Source organism: Notechis scutatus, chromosome 16 (assembly GCF_049901735.1).
Source record: "Notechis scutatus isolate UNSWTSFEM ecotype Mainland chromosome 16, rNotScu1.2, whole genome shotgun sequence".
In the NCBI taxonomy this organism is placed as follows: domain Eukaryota; kingdom Metazoa; phylum Chordata; class Lepidosauria; order Squamata; family Elapidae; genus Notechis; species Notechis scutatus.
Genome location: NC_142024.1, coordinates 46,898 through 68,529, shown reverse-complemented (window position 1 = coordinate 68,529; position 21,632 = coordinate 46,898). Strand labels below are relative to the sequence as shown.

The window sequence follows — 21,632 nt, the reverse complement described above, 5'->3', positions numbered from 1 at the left end:
GGAAGGCCAGTTAGCCCTTCCCTCCCACCTCCCCTCCTCCCCCAGTCTTTTACTGGGGCTCCCAGATGCTGCTGAAGGAGCCCCTCAGGCTGCAGCCCAACAGCAGCCCCTCTGGACCGAGGGTGCAGAGGGTGATGGGGAGCCCGTTCCCCTGCCGAATGCGAGGGGCTGCACGGACCCCCCACTCCATTCTGAAGTGGGCAGGTGGCAACGGCCAACCTCCACCTCCTCCTCCCCACAAGGCTGGCTGCAAATCCACATCTTGCCAACATGACATTTGGAAGCAACGACAAACTGGGTTTTGTATGGCAAATTGGAAATTTTAATGTTTTTAATAGAATAGTCTTTGCATCACTCTCCAACAAGAAGAAAGGGGGGGAAATGAAGAACTACAGAACAGCAAACTTTAATTGAAGAGCCATCTCCAGAGCCTCTCCTCCCCCACATAAACAAATCAATGTAAAATGTAAATCACATATAATACAACTGAAGTGTCAAAAACAATTTAAATAATTTTAAATATTTTATTCCCCCCTTTCCAAACTTGCTATGAATGCTTTATACAACTGTTGGGTGTAGATGTCCCCCATGAATCAGAAGAAACGCAACCAAAAAGACAAAAGGGAATGATAGCAAGAGGTGGTTCAAGTGGCATGAAGTCACCCAAAAAATACCAAAACTTCAAATTTTAAGAGGTAGATCACTTTTTAAAGTCAAGGACAAGTAACTTTTAAAAAATTGGGAGGGGGGGGGAATCAAATGAAGCGATTGCTGTTCACCCAAATGGAAGGCGAGGTTGGGGGGAAAGAGGGAGCCGCCTCTCCGGGAAAATTGAGGGGGGGGGGGAGAGATTTACAAGGGAAAGGGGGGGCTCTTGCCCACTCCACTGCCAGCCAGCCCCCCCCCCTTGGGCCACACCGTCTCCTGCTGGTCATCTACCACCAAACCTCAGACGTCCAGCTCAGGGCAATTTGGGATAGGGAATCTTTTCGCCCACTAGCGGCCCTCCTGCTCCCACAAGGGCTGAAAAGCAGCGGCTGGCCCCAAAGCCAGCAGGGAAGAGGCGGTGGGGAGAAGAGGGGAGGGGTCCCTGGCAATCTTTTCCTGCTGGCTGGCCTGACCCCAAGGCCTTGGCAGACGGGGTGACCAAGACTTACTTTGAGTGCCGTTGTCATCCCTGATACTCGCCCGGGCCCTCTCGTTTGGCAAGACCCCTCCCCCCATTGAGTTTTTAATCTGCTTCCCTCCTTATTGCGCCAGGTGAAAGCCAGGTGCCCAAGCAAGAAGCCCAAGGTGGCATTTGCTCCCGGGGAACTGGACCGAGTCCTTTTTAAAAAGCCCAGGGCTGCCAGAGGAGAAGAGGGGCAACCCCATTCCACGGGACGGTCTTCTCCCTGCAGCTAAGAGTCGCCAGGCGTGGCTGGGGGGTGGGGATGGCAACCAAAGCCGGCTCTGGGCGAGCCTGTTGGCAACTGCCCACTGCATCCTCGGCTCTGCCTGCTGGGAGGGTGGAGCGTCTGCTTTCCTCCTCCTCCTCCTCCTCCTCCTGCTGCTGCTGCTGGTCGTCAGGGGGGCCGAGCCCCGGACCAGGAAAATCTCATTTACACGTCTGGAGGGTTCAGCTGTAAGGTCTCCTCAAGGGAAGCTCCTGCAGGGGAGAAAGCACAGTGTGATGATGTGGAACAAGGGGGAAAGGAAGGGGAGACGAGGGAGGAGGAAAACAAACTTTCTCCCCTTCCCCCAATGCTTGGCACTTGGACGATGCCCTCCCCGGACCGGGAGAGCCACGGGTGGCTCGTGTCAAGTCGACTACTTACACGAGCAGGAACCCACTGAAGACGGGCAGCTGCCAGTGGGAGAAACAAGCTTTTCAAGGCGGCCATTGGTGGTGGCTGCGTCAGCTAAGGGCCCGCAATGGACAGGCCCCTGGCACAGCAGGGCAGGGGAAGGCCAGGGAGAAGCAAGCAGCCACGGGTGATGACCGAGAAGGGACCAGGGTGGTGGCAAGAGGCTCAGCATGGCCTCTTTTGCACACCTTGGCCAGCCATCGCAAGACGAGCCATTGCGGGACTCGGGCTCCGGCCTAATGTTGTGTGAACCAAGCCACTGCAAAGCAAACCGGACGAAGCCCCCGCCAACCAGCGGGTCTCTGATGGGGCTGTGTGAGAGAGCGCAAGTCCAGGGAGGCCAGGCCTGGCTGGCCAGAGGGCCGCTCCCTGGCTGCTGGGCTGCCGGCACCCACGTCCCAGTGCCTCCCAAGAAAGAGCTCTGTGGGCTGGGGCAGGACCTGGGGGCCCTTCTTGGTATTCCCCTCCTCCTCCCCCCAGTCAAGGCGGAACCCCACGTGGCCCCTCTGGAGCTCACCTGGTGTCCTTCAGCTCCGGCCTGGCTGTGCTCTCCTCCCGTCGGGCCTCCGTGGCCTCCGTGGCAGAGGTTCCCTGCTGCTGCTGCTGCAGGCTCCGGGTGACGGGGCCCCCCACCCTTTCCCGCAACTTGCCACTGAACCGGTCAGCGGGTTTCCTCTGGCTGCCCAGGGCCGCTGTGCTGCGTTGGATGCGGATGTGCAGCTTGCGCGAGGCTTTGCCCAGCAGTCCGGGAGGGGGGGCACTCTTGGCGGCCCCCTTGCTCCGCTTCCCCTCCGCTGGGACTGCCTTGCCCAGTCTCGCTGGGCCCGCGCTTCTGGCCACAGACGGAGGAGGGGGGTGGCCCTTTTTGGGGAACTTGACACCCTGTTTCAGCTTGAAGGAGGGCAGCTGGACGGCTGTGGGCCCCGAGCTGCGGGCGCGAGTCTTGCCCAGCTGTGTGGCAGAGCCCTGCATTTTGATCTCGGCATCGGCCGTTCGCCGACGGGGGTTGGTGCCACTCTTGCCGCTTCCAGGAGATGAGCCCCCCACTTTCTTCTTGGCCTTCTTCTTCTTCTTCGAGGAGGAGGAGGAGGAAGGGGGCTTCTGGGGGCAGCTGTAGGAGGCGTGCTTGTTCAGGCTCCCGATGTAGGTGAACTCCCGGCTGCAGTGGGGGCAGATGTGGGCACTGGGCTCCGTGTTGCCAGTCTTGAGCTCTGCCCGCTGCTGCTGCTGCTGCTGCTGCGACTTCTTCTTCTGCAGGATGGCCTTCTGGACCAGCTGCTGCTTCTTCTTCAGGGCGCTGAGTTTCAGCTTGTTGGAGGCCGCCCGACTGGCCTCCATGCCGAAGTCGAGCTTCTTGGGCTGGCCCACGCGGCGGAAGGCGCTGCCGGCCGGGCTGGGCAAAACCACCCCGTTTTTAGGGCGGACGGCCTGCTTCAGGGGCACGGGGTTCTTCTTCGGCGTGTATCGCTTTTTGTCACTGGCAGATGCGCAAGCCAAGATGTGCTTGTGCAGTTCGGGCATGTTGTCCACGCTCTTCCCGCACTTGGTGCAGCGGATGGCAGTGGAGAAGGTCTGGGGGATGTTGTGGGTGGTGAAGTTCGTGGCCGTGGCCCCGATGCCGTTGGGGTTCCTGTGGTGGTACTGGAACGGGGGAGGCTTGAAGCTGGGGTAGTGCTGGTTGAGGCCCATGCGGACGTCAGGACCCTTTGGCTTGACCCCGGCCGCCATGATTTTGATGGTGGTGTAGAGCTCTTCGGAGGAGTCGTTCAGCTCCTCCATCTCCTCCTCCATCTCCTCCTCCATCTCCTCCTCCTTGGAGGGCTGTAGGCCAGCGCTGGGCAGGCTCTGCATCTGCTCCGCACTGGCTTTGCTGGGGTCGGTGAAATTCTGCAGGCGCAAAGTCCCGCTCTCGAACTGGTGGTGGCTGCATTCTTTGTCGGGGTGCAGGTCTCGCTGGTGCTGCTGCAGGTTGCATAGGAAAGCAAATTCCTTCTTGCAGACGGAGCAGGCGAAGATGTTCCCCACCCCGTGGAGCAGGAACCGGTGCTCTGACAAGGCTGCCTTCTCTCTGAAGAGCTGGACGCAGAACTCGCACTTGAAGGGCCACTCCCCGGCATGAGCGGACAGGTGCCGGGTGAGGTCCTTGATGGCGAGGAAGGGGGCCTGGCAGACGTTGCAGACAAAGCTCTTGCTGAAGCTCTCCTGGGCGGCCTCTGCCGCGCTGGAGGGCTGGGGGCCGTCCCTCAGCCTCTGACCGCTGGCCTCGCCCTCTTCTTGCTTGAAAGTCACCAGGAGGGCTGAATTCTCCAGCTGGTCCCCCGGAGAGACGATGGAAGAGGCCACCGACAGGGGAGGCGGGGAAGGAGACGAGGACGGTGAGGCGGAAGAGGAAGAGAAAGAGGAGGAGGGGGAGGAGGAAGATGAAGAAAGAGTGGGTGGCCCGGGCGAAGCGCAGCCAAGAGGCTCTACAGCATGAAGGGGGGAGGCCGAGACAGTTGGGGAAAGGAAGGGCAGTGGGGAGTGAGCTGTGGCATTGGACAGAGGGGAGGGGCAGGAGCTTGGGGTGCTGCTGCTGCTGCTGCTCGGGTCTTCTGGGAGGGGTGAACGAACAGTGGGAAGGAGAGGAGGGGGAGGTGTGGGGGCCTGGAGCATGGGAGGACATGGAGGATGGGAGGGAGAGGCCGGTGGTGCCGGGCAGCTCGAGGCTGGCAGCAAAGGGACCTCGGCGGCGGTGAGGCCAGAGCAGCCGAACTCTGCCCCAGGGGCTGGGGGAGCCGGGCCAGGCTGCGGTTCTGGGGCTTCGGCTAGCTTGCAGGCATTCGGCCTCGGGCTTGTGTCCGGGGAGGGGTTTTCGGGCCCCAAGCCCATCCCATTGTATTCGTTGAGCAGGACCTTCTGCAGCATGGAGGTGGTGGGCTTCTTCTTGATTGCGCCCCCTGCTGGCGGAGTCACCTCCTTGCCTTCCCCATCGCTGCACGGCTTCTTGTGCACACTGAGGTCCAGCACGGACTCCCAAGACGGCTGGGCCCAGGTCTTCCCGGTCGACTGTTGCTTCACGTTGCTGGACAGGTCCAAGGGCTGCTGGTTGCACACATTTCCGAAGGGGGGGCTTGGCGCCCACTCCCTGGTGGCCTTGAATTCTTCTGGACTCAGCGCTTCCCTCTCTTCTCTCCCAGACAGAGTCCACGAGGGGGAGTTGCTCTGTCTCTCCAGCTTGGGAGGCTTCGCACTCAGGGCTGCTTCGGTCCAAGCGGGCTTGCCCTCGCTGGCTTTGCCGGGGTCTCGAAGGCCCGGACTGTGCTGCGGGGAACTGGTGCGCCGCTTGAACCTGCTCGAGGTGGCCGGGAGGAGAGGGGAGGCCGCGGGGAGCCCCAGCTTTGGGATCTCCCCTGCCGGTAAAGGGGGGGAGGGGGCCACTTTGTTGTTGTCCTGCGTCTGAAGAAGCTGCTTCAGCTTAGAGGACAAATAAACACTCTTCTCTCTGGGGAAGGGCAGGTTCTCCACGGTCGATATGGTGAGGGGAATCGTCAAGGAACACAGCGACGTGATGGGCTCCGGATCCATTTCCGTCTTCACCTTGGCCAGCATCGGGGGACTCGCTGTCCTCCTCTTTTTGGCCTCGGGCGTCCCGCCAATAGAAGGCTCCTTTGACTCCTCCACCAGGTGCACCGGCACCGCCTTGACATTGGGGGAGATCTCCACCGTCACGGGACTCAACAGGCAGTTGATGCCGTAGACTTCGGCGGAGGCGGGTTCCACCTCAATCACCTCACAGTTGCTAGTGCTGCTGTTGGACAGGATCTTGCCATCAATGTAGTAGTTGAGATTCTCCGAGATGTTGCTGGAAACGTCCATGATGTCATCCTCCTCGCCCTCCTCCTCCTCCTCCTCCTCCTCCTCCAGGTCTGTGCTGGCCAGGTACGTGCTGGGGGCATGTTGGGCTGGGCCCACGGGAGCCTGGGGTTCCTCCGGTTTTCTCCTGACACCTTTGGGGATGAGGTGCCGCTCGTGGACCCTCCGCTGGTGCCGACGCATGTTGGTGTGGGTGCCAAATACTTTCCTGCAGTACTGGCACGGGTGCGATTCCTTGGGCTCCCTGCTCTCCTCCAAAGGTAGTGGAGGGGGTGGTGTTTTGGAAGTGACTCTCTCGGTCTCCAGGGCGGGGGCCTCCTGCCTGGCCTTGGCTTCATTCTGGACACTCCCCTCGGCAGCCCCAGTGCTGGTCCTGGGCAGCTGGGCACAGGCCAGGGGTGAGAGCAGCTTCCGTTTGGGCCCTGCCTCATGGCGCCGTTCATGGCGCCGTCGGTTGATCTGTGTGCCGAAGGCCTTGCCACAATAGCGGCACTTGAAGGCGTGGCTGATGGCCGAAATGTGGATGTGCACGTGGCGCTCCAGGCCCTGCTTGGTGGTGAACTTCCTTTCGCAGTGTTGGCAGGGAAACATGGGCGCCCCCTGGGTGCTGGGCTCCCCCCTCCCCTTGGGACATTTCCCCGAGGGCTTTTTCTTGGGGGAGCTTTCGGGGGAGTCTTCAGAGAGGCTGCTCTGCTCCTCTACAGACTCCACCAGCCTGTCCCCATACACCGACCCTGACTCCACCTCTGGATTTTCTTTCGAGAAGCGCTCCTCCTCCTCCTCCTCCTCCTCCTGAGGCTCTTCCTCATCTTCTTCCTCTCCCACTTCCTCCAGGGGCTCCTGCTCTTCTTCCTCGTCCTGCTCCTCCTGCTCCTCAAGACCCTCTTCCGAACCTCTTGATCTACACAGGACGACTTCTGGCTGGTCCTCAGGCGTGGTGGGCGGCTCGCAGGTCGCGCTGGAGATGAGCAGGCTGGGAAGCACGTCTTGATTCACCATCTCCTGGATGACGGCGGCCTGGTCAATGGGCAACACCGCTGAAACCGTTGGGGCTTTGTCCTCCGGCTTCTGGGCTGAGAAATGGAAGAAAACAGAGTCACCCTGAGGTCAGGTGGGCGGCCCATGAATTTTACAAATTAATAAAATAGGTAAACTGGAAGGCAACACGCTCCCCCGTGTGTGTTGCCCCCCAAGTCTGAGGGGAGGTTTGCTTTTGCAAGCCACAAGTACTTTTATGCGCAGTGCATTTCCCCTTTAAAACAAAACTCACCCAATACAATTATTTATTACAAACATACCCCTCTAGGTCCAATGCGCATGGGAGCCTGCTCTCACCACCACCACCGAATGCAGTACCCAATGGCCCTGACCTCCCCACATCCTGCCCGCCCCTCCCCCCTTCTGACCAGGTCCCGTTTCCTCCACGGCCCCTTTTAATCTTGCGGGGCTCATTCTGTGGCTATGACTGGGGGTGCTTGGGGTGCATTTTCTTCGGCATTTCAAAGAACAGGTGCTTTCCAAACCTCGGGATGCCAACCCTGCCTTGCGCTTAGCGATTCTTCAACACAGCCTCCCCATTTCAGCTCCCCCCCCCCAGTCCCTTAAAAAGGGGGGCAGGAGACAGGCAGCCCCTTCCTTACCTTCTCTGGTCTCCCTCATGTCGAAAGGGGTCAAATCCAGACCCTCCAAAGACAGCTTCCGCTTATTATCCCTGGCTTTCTTTCCTTTGTTTTTAGCCTCGGGGGCTTTTTTCTTTGCTAAGAAGATAAAAGGAAGAACTTGATGTTTAAATGGAGCGCTTCTTTCTTGATGCTGTCTCCCCCCGCTCCCACCAAGCCACCAAACGTGGCCACGTTTGGTTAAGCAGGATGCTGCTGATGCTGGCTAGGGGCCGGCTGCCAAGATCTGTGGCGCAGGAGGCGCCTCTTAAGACTCTGCCGGAGCTTCTTCAGCACTTCACCTGTGGGAGGGCCGCACACTCAGCTCTGTGGACCGTGGACAGGAGTCTCTGCATCTCCCAAACCCTGGAGGCCTCTTGCCCTCCTTCAAAGCTCTTTCGAGACCCCCCCCCCTCTGGAGTAGCCATCCAACTGGTGAGCAAAGCACCGGGAAGGTTTGCTGGGGGTCCCTGGGCACCTCTGAACCATTCCCACTTGGGCTCAGCTCAGCCAGGAGGTCCAGACCCAGAGGCTATGCTGAGGGCTGCCCAGCACAGTGCAGATCGTTCAAGGAACCATCATTAATCCATCCAGGGTTCAGTGCCACGTGCCGGATCGATCTTCCCCCGAGTTCCTAAAGCGTAGGGCAAGGTGAAGGCTCAACAGCTCCTGCGAGGGAGGACGTTCCCCCCACCCGCCCTTCAAGCAGCCATCCTGGCATTCGGTGCGGGTGACCTTAATGTAGGTTTAACCCTGACCGCCTGGATTCAGCCAGCAGCTGCTCTGCTTACTAAAAACAGCCAGAATGACAACTTGAGAGCAACTGTAATTTTAGATCCACTCAATCAGAGTCCAAGGAGCAAGCAGAACGTTTCTCTCTCTCGCTAGCCGGGCTGCACAAACTGTGTCGATGTGATCACAAAGATGCAACAAGCATCTCCTCGGCCAGGCTAACATCAGGAGCACTACTAGTTGGGATGATGATGATGACGATGAAGAAGAAGGTGGTGGGATTGCTGGATCAACTGTGGTTCCTGCCTGCTGTGATTGAAAGATACACTCCGGCCAGCCTGTACCTTTGGGGCTGGAGGAGGGCAAAAGTCCCTTCCACCTTCCCCAAGGCCAGCGGCTTCCGTGACAGGATACTCTCACAACACGGCTGCCATCTTCCCCATGTGGCCCCAGTGGCGGCGCATCCCTGTGTGCTCTCAGCATAAGCCTCGCAGGAGCCACAAGGGGGCACGACCCTCCCCCACCTCTGTGGCTGCGTCAGGTTGAAGCCCCACCGGCTTGGATCTCCTGCTGTCCACTCTCCACTCCAACACCTCCTGGCAGCAGAGGGTGGATGGGTTAGGGTTGCCCCCTTCCCCTTCCAGTGGGGTTCAACGGCGCACAACCATGGGCCAAGGATAAGTCTTGGTCTAGAGCTGTCCGGAGCCCTTCGGATCTGGAGCTTTCCTCACTGTTTTCCTTAGCCTGGACTTTTAAAATATTGAGTGAATGAAGTGGGGAAAACTATGAAATTATTGAAGATAAGGCCACTGATTCGAAAAAGTCCATGAGCAATGAAAAAAAACAGGCAAAAGAATTATCCATGAGTAAATTACTTCTTGTTTCTCCCTAATTACTGTGAAAGTCCCACATCCTTATTTGGAACCGTTCACTTCAGACTAAAGACTGAAGATATGGAAGAGCAGCAGAATAGGGGGTTGTTTATTTATTTTTTGCTTGGACCATTCAGGGATTCCAAAGCAAATTTATGAGAAGAGCTAAACAGAGTCACCAGCCTCCCCGTCTTCCTCCTGAGTGACACGGCCCAAGAGAGTCAAAGCCCTGCATGAAAAAGGGAACGAGAGGCAGTGCGTCCCTCTTTTTTCTCCTACGCAACATTATTTGCACTAAATAATGACTGGAGGAGGTTTGAATTTCCTTCCAAAGAGACACTGCTGATAAAACAAGCCCTTGGCATTGGCATGCGCCACCCAGGAGGGGTGACAGCACCAGCCGGAGATACCTGCCCTGTTTTCTCTGGCAACCGATTCTCCGTGTTGCAGTCGTTTGGCTCCCCTCCTGCCTGTTTTGGTTGGGGGGCTTTTTATGCTGGCTGCACTCAGTTAAAAACCTTTCTAAGGCCACCAATTCTGCAGTGCTTCCTAAATGAAAACGCTGAGCTCGCACTCAGGTCTTAAGCTGCAGCTGCACACAAAGGCTCTTCTGAGACCAAGTCCAACTTCCTGGTGAGGAAACAGGGATGAACTCAGCCCATCCAACTCAGATAAAACAAGGGACTCGAGGCCAGTTAGGCTGGTTGCATAGCTGAGTCCAGACAAAGAGATAACAGAAGCCGTTTCCTCCTCAGCCAGCCTCTGCGTGAGACTGACCCCGCATGGTTATCTCAAAAATCACGCAGCAGCTTGGCCTGGGTTTCAACTCACCCACTGAGGTCAGATGGGAGGCGGCTGAGACCGCCGAGAGATTCAGCTGCATCTCTTCACAGGACGGGGCAGCCAAATCCTGCTGTCTTTTACCGGCTGAACACCGTCTATTACCTTACATTCAGCTGGCCTGTGTTGTTTCTCCCATAAAGGACCTTGAAAACTGCCTTAGAAAGGCTGGACTATTGCTAAGAAAATCCCTCCGCTTATCTGAAGATCTAAGACAGCCTCTCCAGATCCACCCGGTACGGGGGAAATGCAGAAGCCACCAGGCGCTGCACGGGGGCGGGGGGTGGCGGCGGCACAGGCTTAGCCGTTACAATATCAACGTGCAGCAGGACCCCTTGTCAGAACAGGCGGTGAGCGCCCAGCAACCCTGAGATTTCAGCCACTGCACAAAACAAGGTTTGAAAATGAACGAGAAAAAGGATATCCCAAGAATCTTGGCTTCTCTGTTTCTCTGCCACCAAGATTTTAGAAAAGTCCTTACAAAAATAACAGGCTGCAGTTTCAATCTTCTTGCCTTCCCTGACTTTAAAAAAACAACAACAACACCATCAACTAAACCGTGTCCTCAACAACATGCCCCTCCCCCTTCCCCCCTCCTCCTTTTTGCACTTCCCCATAAAGGCTTGTGATTTTTGGCTGTGGGATCCCCGGCAGCCTGGCAGGGCAGCCTTTCAGACCTACAAAAAGACTCTCGCTCAGAAGAAACGTAGAACTGATTTTCTTGAGGGCAAGACTGAGAGCAGCTCCGCTGGGATCATGGGATGAAAGGCCGATGATTCACTGCCCAAATTTCAACACCCTCCTGAAATGGGATCCTCACCACACAACCTGTACAAATCCGGCCCTTGGAGTTTGCCAGGCACTGAAATCTTATTTGCACCCTGAATCTGGGGTCCTTAACAGGGCCAGAGGGGAGGAGGGAGGGAGGGCGGGCCCTTTTGCTCCTGTGGGAAAATGTCAGCCCAGCACCCCAAAAGGCCACCGAATACCTGAAACCCCCTCCCTCCCTGTGGGTGGCGTTACAAGAGCCACTTCCTTCTGGGCCCAGGAACCCACCTCTTGCTTTATGGCTGCCAGGACCGAAGGGGGTTCAGGGAGGGGCAAACAGGGCTGGGAAGCCGGTGGGAGGGGACGGAGCCCAGCTGGGAAGGCAAACCCAGAGGGAGCTGAGCCCGAGAGCTGGCTGAACAAGGAAGCTGCATCGAGTGAGCGAGCGGAGCCATTCTTGATCTCACAAGCAGAAGCAGACAGGAGGCGGAGGCGCCAGCTCGCACGCACACACACACACACACACTTGTCATTTCACCCCTCTCCTGCTTGGCTGCCTTTTCCTGCTGGCAGGGAGGGAGGCGGAGAGTGCTAGTCAGTCGTCCCACCCACCCAGCCGAGGAGGGCAGCCGGTGGGGTGGGGGGTGGGGGTTGTAAGGAGGAGGAGGAGGAGGGCCTTACCTTTCTTGGCCTTGGGGGAGTTCCTCTTGCTGCGGTGGCTGGCCCTTTCTTCTTCCAGGGCAGCTGCTATCTCCGGGTTCTCCTCCCCATTGTACCAGACCAGGAGCTCATCCCCAGGCTCAATTGGCTACCGGGAGGAAAGAGACAAAAGCGGGACACCAATCACACCGGAGGTTGTTTGCCAGCCGCCCACCCACGACCGGCCGACCCACGCAGAGGCAGGAGGAGGAAGGGGGAGGAATCAGGCAGGCGGCCGGTGGCCAAAGGGCCAGGAGGATCACGCACAGCTGCTGCCCCTGTCGCTCCCTGGGCCGCCTGCCGAGGAGGGCCTGGCCATCCAAACAGGAAGGACTCTTTAACCCTGGGGGACTTGGCTTCGTTGCAAGCAAGCGGGCTGGCCGTGCTGCATCACAGCGTCAGAAAGGACAGGAGAGAGAGAGAGAGAGAGAGGGGAGGCCGAGCCAGGGAGGAGAGCCGCACCCAGCCCCTCTGCTGGAAGGAGGACCGCAGCACAAGGCTGCAACTTGCACGTTGAGGAAAGCCCAAATGTTTCCCGGCTGAGTCATCCTAGCAGGAGGAGGAGGAGGAGGAGGGAGCCTGCTTGCTTGCTTGCTTCTTCCCTTCAGCTGCCCAGCCCAAGGAAGGAGCTGAACTCCTGCCCTGGCACCCGCCTACTCTGGAAAGGCAACCAGGGATGCTGGGCCTGTCATCTAAGCCCCACAGACCAACCATGGCTGGAGCCCAGCTGGCAGAGATCAACTCTCTAGGCACCCGCAAGGACAAACGCCCCACCTTCCCCAGGGCGGGAACTGCTGGGTCGAAGGCTGCCTGTGCTGTCAAGGCCGCTCGCCCACCCTGGCCCCTCCTGCCAGTCAGAGCAGGGTCTCTTCTAACCCCCCCAGCCCCTGCCATAAAAAGGCTTGCAGGACCCTCTTAAAGCAAGGTCAGCCTCCCCGCCCCCCTTTCCCCAACATGACTGGCAGGACGACATCTGAGCCACAAATCTCCTTCTGCCACATATCAAAGCCCAGCCTTCTATTTTGCTCCCAAAAATCAGAATGAAACTAAATTACCCTTCAGTTTGTCAGTCTGAAAACACTCAGGAAAGAAGAGAAGGCGACGAAAGAATAGTGGCTACCACTCAAATGGAAAAAAAGATACGCCAGAATCTTTACACTCCAAAGCCACTTTCTTTAGTTTTCAAAATTGTCTTAAAGCTAGCTGTGAAACATTTGGAAACTTTCACAGAGCTTGTAACTATAACTAGAGAGTTTGTTTTTATTTGTAAGGCCTAAACAATCTTGAAAACACAAAAATACATGCACATCACTTTCAATAAGTATTCAAAAGGAAATATTAATACCAAAGTCACATTTCGCACAAATATCAAAATGATTCTGATTCTAAACATACTCAGCTACTTGTTAGGGACTATGTTTGCATGAAGAAAAAAAAAACTTAAGATTGGTTTAATACACGACATTGAGGCTCCTGGAGTCACTCCGTGAGGAAGGCAGCATCAACACTCTTGCAAACTAACACTTTCTAAGAAGAAACTAAACGTCGTCAGGACGGGAATGACCAAGAGGCCGAATGGTGGCTACGTAGCAGGGAAAGACTGAAGCAGACCAAGAGCCTGTGGCCTCACCATTTCTGAAAACCACCCTCCATCCTCCTCGGACCTAGAGCGCTTCCCCCCATGGGGGAGATGGGGGTGACTTTAGAAACTATGTGAGGAACTTGCCACAGAACTAAAGATGGGGGGCCACAAAAATGACATCAAGGAAGTTAACAGTGAGGAGCCTATGAATGGCTGCCTCGCCTTTTAAAAAGTCCCAGGTAGTCCTTGCTTACCAACTGTCTCATTCAGTGACCATTCAAAGTTATGACAGTGTTGAAAAAGTCACATTAGGACCAATGGGACTGGATCCCTCAGTCATGTGATTGCCATCGCTGTCAGTAGAGGTGGTTGTCCTGCGCCTGACCGGTTGGTTCTCTTCCCCCCTCCCTCCTAGTAGAGCAGAGTGATTGGAAAGGAAGGGATCACAAGAGAGTAAACAGTGTTCCACCATGGGGAACACAGCGGACTGTCTGCATAGCAAGCTCACGGCCGGCCAGTGTTAACACATTGCTTCCGATGGGTATTCCTCACTCTGTGCCTGCTGATGCTCTTGTAATCCCTTCCTCCCCAGGGAATGCAAATAAAACATCCGCTGTTAATCATCCCAGGCCAAGGAGCCTTCCAAGGGGAACGGTTAGGAGGCCAGCAAAAGCCAAAGGTGTGAAACCGACTGTTCGCCTTGTCAGTTTCAAACCAGCTACCCAGAATGGAGGGGAGTGAAGAAGGGCTGCTACGGAACTGCTGGTACGCAGGGCTGCCTCTTCTACTGCCAAGCTAGGCAAGAGGTCAGAGAAGAGGCTCTGCAGAAAAAAAAGGGTTTCTCCCATCTAGCCGTGTTGCTATACTTGAAGCAGCTTTTGTCTGAAAGCCTGTCCTTGCGCCCTGACATCTGAGGCATTTTCAAAAGGCTGCCCTCCTTGGAATCCTTTTCGGAAAAATCCCTAACATTTTTTTGGACCCGTCCCTCTGAAAATACACACTGCATTTTGAAGCAGGATCCGTTTTTCCAGTCAAGAGCAGAGCAAACTATCGGTGGCTGAGTGGGCCTTCACCTGGTTCCATCCAAGCTGGGGGAATTAAAGGTGCCACTCCCCGACAGGGAAACCCCAGCCCTCCCTCTCCGAGGGTGCTGGGAAGAAATTTCCTTGCTTGAGATTAAGGACAGACAGGAGCTGAAGGTACCCAAGATGCTCCTTAAAAGCCTGACAATGATCAGACCGATCCTTTCCGTTTGGGGGAGATTCTAAGGGACAAAACCGGAGCCTTAAAAGTTTTGCCAGGCAACCGTGTTGATCCATTAAAATCCTTTCCAAGAGCCAAAGACATTAAATGCACCTTTTCAAAAAGGTTCCATGCTTTCTGGTGACAACGTTCCTGGCTGAGGCCTCTTGGTAGGGAAGAAGACGGAAATGCAGCCCACTGGCTGAAAAACGACTGGGCTCTTCCCACCCTCCTCCAATGGAAACAGCCACCATCTGTCTTTCACTTCCTCCACTTCTCACAAGGAATTCAAGAGCAGAGAATTTATCACACCTACTCGGAGGGAGGGAGGGAGGGAGGGAGGGAGGGAGAGAGACAGACAGACAGACAGACAGACAGACAGAGAGAGAGAGAGAGAGAGCACCACTACCTTTAACGTTTTGTAGTAAATGCTCCGATTGATTTCTAACGGGAAAAGATTCTGCTCCTTTCCTGAACGAGCCCAGTTCACATAACGCAACCAGTTCCCTTTTGCCGGGTCCGTGGCGTCCACACACATCCACCCTAAGTTTGGGTAATAGACCTGCAAGTGTTGCAGCAGGGGAAGGGAGGGGGGAAGGGGGGCAGGCAGAGGGAGAGGTGGAGGGGAGAGAGAGAGAGAGAAAGGGATGGTCAGAGCCTTAGCCTGGGACCAAGGTAGGGGCGAAACAGGCGGGGCCCCCTCCCCGGAGGACAGACGGACAGACACACACACACACACTCTCTCTCTGTCTCTCTCTCTCTCTCTCTCCTTCCCTGGGCTCCCTGCTTCCTCCCCCGAGACCCTCCCACTGGGAAGAGAGGGGCCACTTCTCATCGGCTTTCCTTTACCTCCCACATGTACACATTGCTTTTGACTTGGGACCTTTTCTTCTTGTCACCAACGAAGGGGCCAAACTTCCTGCCTCTGAAAATGGGCTTTGTGGCCCAGACACCTGAAGACCAAAGAAAGAAAAAAAGAGTGGTGAGCCCTCCACAGCCTCGGCTGGCTGCCATGGTGAAGGGGCCGAGACCCTGAGAGTTGCAAGGTCTTTCCTCCCTGCCAAAGCCCAGAGCAAAACAGCGTCCTTCTGCTGGGGGCCCGTCCGTGGCCTTCCGCTCTGGATCGGGAGCTCTTTGGGCTCCTGCAAAAAGAGGGAGGGAAAGAGGAAGGCCACAAGGCACAAAGCTATGGCCACTGGAATGAGTGGTCCGTGTGGGTCTAAGTTTCGGTTGGGACAGGAACCCCCCACTCCAAGGCTTGCTTGGGGCTGCTGCTGCTGGTCTCCCTGGAGATGGTCTTCCCAGGCTGTTCTTCCGCTGTTCCACCCCCCACCCCCCCGCCCACCCTCCACCTGTGGGTTGCACCTGCCTTCATAAGAGGTTGGGCATCCTTGGTTGCTTTGAGGGCAACATCCTCCCGCCAAGGCCCACCACTCATCAAGTGGATGAGGCACATGGGTGAAAACTATGTTGATCAAATTTAAACGAATTAAATACAGGCTGACAATAATTTGTGAGGTCTTCATCCTTGCACAGTTGTGACACAGGAAGAATTACACCCCTGCCAGCTTTTCAAGCTGCTGCATATCCAAGGGGCCAAGCCGAACCCGGGCACTTCCCCCGATGCTTGCAGGAAGAAACCCTGCCAAGGACCTGCCTCGCCCCCTGCTCCAGGCGCTTGTTCTGGGCTCACCCACCAAGCCGGGCCTTGTCCACAGTGGACGGGAGGAGCCTCACTTCCTCCGGAAGCCCTTTGAGGATGTGCTCGGGGACATCGGCCAAAGTCTCAACTGATCCTGAAGGCCCGGTTGAGTTCTACAAAGGGAACCAGAACAGAAAAGAAAAACAGTCGGCCCAGCTGAGCCCAGGAGACAGCGACCGGTGGCCCCCCCATGCTGCCGTCAGCCATGCCACACCCAGAGCCTCAGGCAGGCCTCTCCCTTTCATATCAGTCCTCGGATCCCTGGCATCACAACCCTGGCTCTGGATTCCCAAACAGAAAGGCCATCTACCTTTTCAGACGTTCCTCCAGCAGGAGGGGACAGGTGCCCCACCCCACCCCGTGTGGGGCTGCTGCACAGAGATCACCCTGATGAGGCACTCAACAGCCCGTGTGTGACAGGGGCAGCTGTGTAAATGGTGAGAAAGAACGGCAATAGGCACCTCAGGGTCCAGCCTCTTCTTGAAGACCTTCCGTGACTGAGCATCCACAACTTCACCCGGTTCACTAATTAACTGTCCTCACTGTCAGAAAATCCCTCAGACTGAGTTCTAGGCTGGATCTCTCTTTGGTGATCTTCCACCAGTGGCTTCTTGTCCTGCCCTCAGGCGCTTTGGAGAAGAGGTCAACCAGTCTACTGTTTCTGCCGCTCTGGGCCCCAGGGGCTCAACTACATCCTTGAACATTATCTTTCAAACATAAACTCCTTGCAAGCATTGCAAGGAATGTCAGCAGGAAGAAAAGCAGGATTAAGCTAAGCAGGTCCTGACAGCTGCCCCCCTGCATGCACCGTCCTTCCTTCCCGAACTTGGCTCACAAAGCCACCCGCCGTTTAGACACCACACATTCTTAAAAAACACCTGAAATACCACAAGTGTGGCCTTCGGATTTAATGCCACAGCTCCTGGAAACCTTCTCCTGTAGACATGTATGTGTGTGTCCTTAAATAAATTGTATCACCCATTCACACCAAAGCAACACCCAACAACTAAAAATCTTGGAGCCTACTTGTTAATTAAGCAAGGCTCCTCCAAGAGTTGTGGAGTAAGAAATTAACAAGCCTCCTTCAAATAAACCAGGATAACAGCAAAGCTGAGTTGTAAGTCAGCACTTAGAAGCAAAGAAAGAATGGAAGACGGGGCATTTGGGGATGTTTTGGGAGAAGCAGGAGGTTACTGTATACAGACCTGGCATTACAAGTTGTCAACAAAGGACACTGTAAAAAGGAGAAAAGAACACGATGTAGTTGGTGCTGAACAACTTACTTACTTTCTAACTCCAGTGAAACGGACATGCTGAGATCAAATCCAGGTGTGAATGCAAAGGCAGTCCTGCCTGCCGCATGCCAAGGGGATTCTGTGGTCAGAGCAGTCCCAAGCTGCAGAGATAGGTCCCTGGGACAAAAGCAGAGAGGCAACACCAAGAGAGACGCAGCAGAGGCCCAGGGCACAAAGGAAGAAACGGCAAGAAGGAAGGCGAGAGCGTGAAGGAAATGCGAAGTGGGACCAAGAAGGGCTCTGACGGTTGGGGAAGCCTGGAAACTGGAGGGCCTTGAGGCACGCCAACCTTGAGGACCCTCCGGAGATCAAGCCAGCTCCAAGTCACAGCATGGCCTCCTCAGAAAGTACATGCAATTACCCAGCAGTGGGCAAAGGAACATCTCGCTGGCTTGTAAATCAATGTGGAGTTTAGAAGCTCCTTGTGGTTTGGTTTAATGACTGGCCAAACCTGAACAAATCTGAGCAGCTGCACCTGCTGTGACTAATTTTCCAAGCAGGGACAGGAGAGCTTTTCTTTAAAGGTTGAGAAGCGCACAACCCTCTGTTGCGGTCACCCGTGCCGACCAGTTGTGAGGAGGTGCACAGAGGTCTGGAAAGCAGCTTCCACTGCTCTTTTGCAGGTGGTCTTTGAGAGTAGGCTGAAGGCTGTCTGAAGTTTTACATGGTCAAGAAAAGGGATGACCCAGCACAGTAGCTGCCAGAGGAGGTTTCTTCCTTGCAGCATCCCACGGCTGCGCCGCCTACACTCACTCACACACACACACTCCAGGCCCAAAACCCTGGCGGGACCCCTTTATTCCTAACTTGCAGAGAAGAGTTATAAAAAGACCCTCCCTGGGTCTCTTTAAAACATGGTACTTGCTTCTCCCTCCCCTTCTTCTGCACAAATGTATCCTAGATTTTTGTTAGTCAGAAACTGCTGCCCTGGTTGATTTGAAATGAGCCCCAAGTTGATTTGAAATTAGCTGTTATCCCCACAGAGACAAGCCTCCGACTTCTACCACACAGGCCAAGCAAAAACATCAATCCGAGGACCAAGATCAGCTACCCTTCGGGGGGTGTCACTGCTGGCCAATGGCATTTAATCCAGCTGTTGTAATGCAGCCATCCTGAATTATTCCAGGAGAAGATTTCTCCCACAAGCAGTTCAAGTAATCCAAAGGTTCCCCAATACCTGTACAAATATCACCTAGGAGACTAACAACTGCCCCCAAAGAGCCCCCATTCTCTCCACTCCCAAACAGCAGATTCAATCAATGCACCAGTGAACTGATGTGGGAAGGCAGACACACACACACCCTTCAGAAAAGAAGGACTGACCAGATGAACAGATCAGCTGTAACAGCCCTCCCACAAACATACACTTGCTTGAGTATTGGGGAGGGGAGAGGTGTCCACAGACCAGGATTTCCACAACAAGGAGCTTCACCGCTCATCAGAGTCCTGGCAAAAGTAGCCTCATGAGGCAGGCAAGCAGGAGACTTAATCAAGGCTGAATTCCTGTGCAGAGTGGCTGAAGAAGGTGCCCCAGAAGAGAGAAAGGGACTGGATCCTTGTCACCATCTCCTTCAAGAACCTGTAGCTAAAGAACTATTCCAGGATGGTGTCTGCGCTGAGGCTCACACAGATCTACTTTTAAAATATATGCATTTTACCTCCCTGCACCAACATAAGAAGGAAGTGAACTCCAGGGCCTGTTATTTATCTACCGTAAAGCAAGCTTTCGTGGTCCTTGAAAAAGGGTCCATTGAAATGAATCTGGATGCAGATTAGTAGGAGCGCATGTCTACACACAATCAAGTGAAAATCAGTCAATGTAGAAATAATTTTGAGAAAGTCTCACATTTTAACTTACCTGATTCATTCTGAAATCCTGACGTGATCTGAGAAGTTAAACAGAAGGAAATTCCTCTGATTACATGAAACCTAGAATGGAAAACAGATAACAGTCATACCTGCACATCTAAATACATAATTAAAGTAATTGTAAAAGCCTCTACCGTTATTTATATCGATGTAATTAATTTATTTCCAAGATTTGCTTAGTGCTTTGAAAGGAGTGATTTGTTCAGCAATTCCTCCCCCAACTAACCAACACACACGCACACAGTGTCTCTCTTTCCTTCCTTCCAGAGCAAAGAGGCGCCCAGGATGGTTTCGGGGGTGCAGAAGGCTGAGCTTCGGGCGGCCCTGGGGGCCCCGTAGTCACCGACCCCGCGGCTGGAGGAGACCCGGCCCGGCTTCTCCAGGGGCTCTTGGTGGGGAGGGCCCCCCTCCGCAGCCCCCCCGCCACCGGGTCTCTCCCAAAGGGGGGGCGGGGGGGCTGGCTGTGAAGGCGATGGGGTCCACAGGCCCCTCCATCCCACCCCCGCCTCGTGGCTGGGACTTCAAGGGAGGGGTCTCTCCGTCTCAACCCCCCCGGCCCCCTCGCAGCGCACTCCCCGAGGCCGCCCCGTCTGCCCCCCCGCGGGCCCCGGGCAGTGCCCCCTCCCCTCCTCAGGGATCCCCCTGAACGCCCCTCCTGGCCCGCGGGGGAGGAATGGGGGGCGGGGCGCTCACCTGCGCGACTCACCCGGCCCCGGCCAACCCCCGGTCGCCATCTTGGCCGCCGCGGCCCGGAAGTGACGTCGGCGCTGGGGCAGGAAGAAGCCCTGTCCCCTCTCCCGCCTCACAACGGCCCCGCAAGGACTGACGGCGCCGGTGGGTCCCCTGCGGCTGAGGTGGGGGGGGCGGGCTGGGTCGGTGGGGCTGGGAGTGGGAGGGAGACCCTTCCCGCAAGCCCGCCTCTCTCCCCTCCGCCCCACCTCGCGCCCCCTGATGCGGTGGGGGCAGCAGCGTTGCCCCCTCCTCCGAGGCCTTCCCCTGCGAGGGACGCCCCACAACAGCCCTGTGAGGCGGGCCCGGCCCAGAGTCCCCCAGCCGGCTTTCCCCGAGACCCTCCTGTTTTGAGACCGGCGCCCATTTGCCCCCTTGACTTCCCACCCGAGGAGGCCGAGAAGAAGAAGAAGATCCGGGCTTCTCCTGGTCCATTTCTCTTCGGCCCTCCCGCAGCATCCCCATGGCCCCGGGTCTCAAGGCGGGTGGCGGGGGTCCCTGGAGGAGCCCTCAGTGGGGACCAATCGGTCTGTCGCCCATCTCGGTCTCGGCCAACTGAAGTAAGTTCCCCCAGACAGAATTTCAGCAGCAGAGAGAAAGCGAGTCTGCTCTCCTGCCCTGGCTTTATTAAAGCTCAGGCTAGGCCAGCCAGCTGCCAAAGGTGCAGCCAAAGGCCAGTTTTGCCCAAGGCTTGTTCTTTCATTTTGCAAATTAGGGTTTCTAACTCAGCCTTGTACATCCTGTATCCCCACCAACTAGGCAGCACCTAGGGTGGAGTTCTGCAATTTATGAAAGTTTGGAGTAATTCACATTGAACTGGTAACCGAGAGGAGAGGAATGTAGATCGAACCCAAACTGGAGCAGGATGGAAAGAAGTGGAGCAGACAGCTGCATCTTCAGGTGGGAGCGGTTTGTCTCCCTCCGAGATGATGAAATGAAGAGCGAGGGCGACTGATTTGGGAAAAACACACCAAAGCGTTTCGAAAATGCGTTTTCTAACAGAGTGGGATAGCGGGAAACTTTTCTCTTTGTAATTTGAATCAGAGCCCAGGCCGTAGTTCCAGGGCTGCCAGATGAGGACACTGTTTTCCTATTCACCATTCCCGTGTGCTGCATTATTAGCCCAGGTCCAATCTTTCCGTGGGAGCCCCGTCCCTTCCCCTGTCTTTATTGTTTGCCCTCCCTTCCTGGCAGAACCAACCCGGCTGCCTCTGCCAAAAGCACTTAACCTGCCTGCAGAACTTAATCCGTTTTTCCTAGCGTAACTGGAAAGAGAGAGTTCACATGCTGTGTTAAATCACCCCAGAGCTCACTCAGGTTAACACTAACTGAGTGGTGCAATTTGTACAGGAACAGCTGCCCACTAAAGGCTCACTCTGATGCCTTAAAAGATGAACCAGCTTATCCAGGGATCACAGTCCGTTCCACTGGATTCCTGAAATCGGTTTCTGGCAAGAAGTACAGATTTTTTTTGCCTTTGCCCGGAAAGTGCCAGGGAGATTTCTCAGGGTGAGGAGGCCAGATGTGCACCTGTCGGAAGCAAAAAGATCGGGACAATGGGTGGGTTCCCTGGAGGTTCTGTATGGAGGTTCTGTCCCATAAGAAGTCCTGCTGATTAACCTGGACTTAAGGAGAAACTGAATCAAGGCAGAGCTGAGCAGAAAAGCAGTGAAAACATGGAATGAAGACAACTTTTTTGTGAATGTTTCTAACCCCCTCAGATGCTTTTAAGACAATGTCACAAATGGACAGCATCACTTGGCATGCTTCCCAGTTACATGATGTCAGCTGTTCCTTTGTCTCAGGTGCTTTGTTATCTGCCTTCCTGAGCCCCAAAGTTGCTGGTCAGGGCTGCCTTGGCAGAGACTCCTGGACTGCTGAGCCCCACCAGGAGGGGAGTAGGAAAGGGCCTGGTGAGGCAGGAGCTGCTCAGGGGATGGGGTAG

General features: G+C 55.7%; 1 protein-coding gene and 1 long non-coding RNA gene across 12 annotated transcripts in view; one reads left to right on the top strand and one right to left on the bottom strand.

Annotated features, from left to right (window-relative positions):
- Positions 1 to 299: 299 nt before the first annotated feature.
- PRDM2 (PR/SET domain 2) lies at positions 300 to 19,719 on the bottom strand. 9 transcript variants are annotated; one of them, XM_087944500.1, is made up of 10 exons: positions 19,652 to 19,719; positions 18,948 to 19,018; positions 16,256 to 17,028; positions 15,790 to 15,907; positions 14,942 to 15,045; positions 14,502 to 14,654; positions 11,251 to 11,377; positions 7,340 to 7,456; positions 2,365 to 6,772; positions 300 to 1,648 (listed from the first exon to the last, which is right to left on the bottom strand). In XM_087944500.1, the coding sequence occupies exons 5-10, from the start codon at positions 14,948 to 14,950 to the stop codon at positions 1,636 to 1,638; spliced, it is 4,827 nt and encodes a 1,608-aa protein (XP_087800626.1). In that variant the 5' UTR covers positions 14,951 to 15,045; positions 15,790 to 15,907; positions 16,256 to 17,028; positions 18,948 to 19,018; positions 19,652 to 19,719; the 3' UTR covers positions 300 to 1,635. The 9 variants fall into 9 exon arrangements, with proteins under 9 accessions (XP_087800626.1, XP_087800625.1, XP_087800621.1 ...); XM_087944499.1 differs by having other exon boundaries at positions 17,000 to 17,028; XM_087944495.1 differs by lacking the exon at positions 16,256 to 17,028.
- LOC148129355 (uncharacterized) overlaps positions 19,707 to 21,632 on the top strand; it is a 37,971-nt gene continuing 36,045 nt past the window's right edge. For all 3 annotated transcript variants that reach the window (XR_015745487.1, XR_015745485.1, XR_015745486.1), the window contains exon 1: positions 19,707 to 19,792. This is a non-coding gene — a long non-coding RNA (uncharacterized LOC148129355). The remainder of the gene's footprint in view (positions 19,793 to 21,632) is intronic.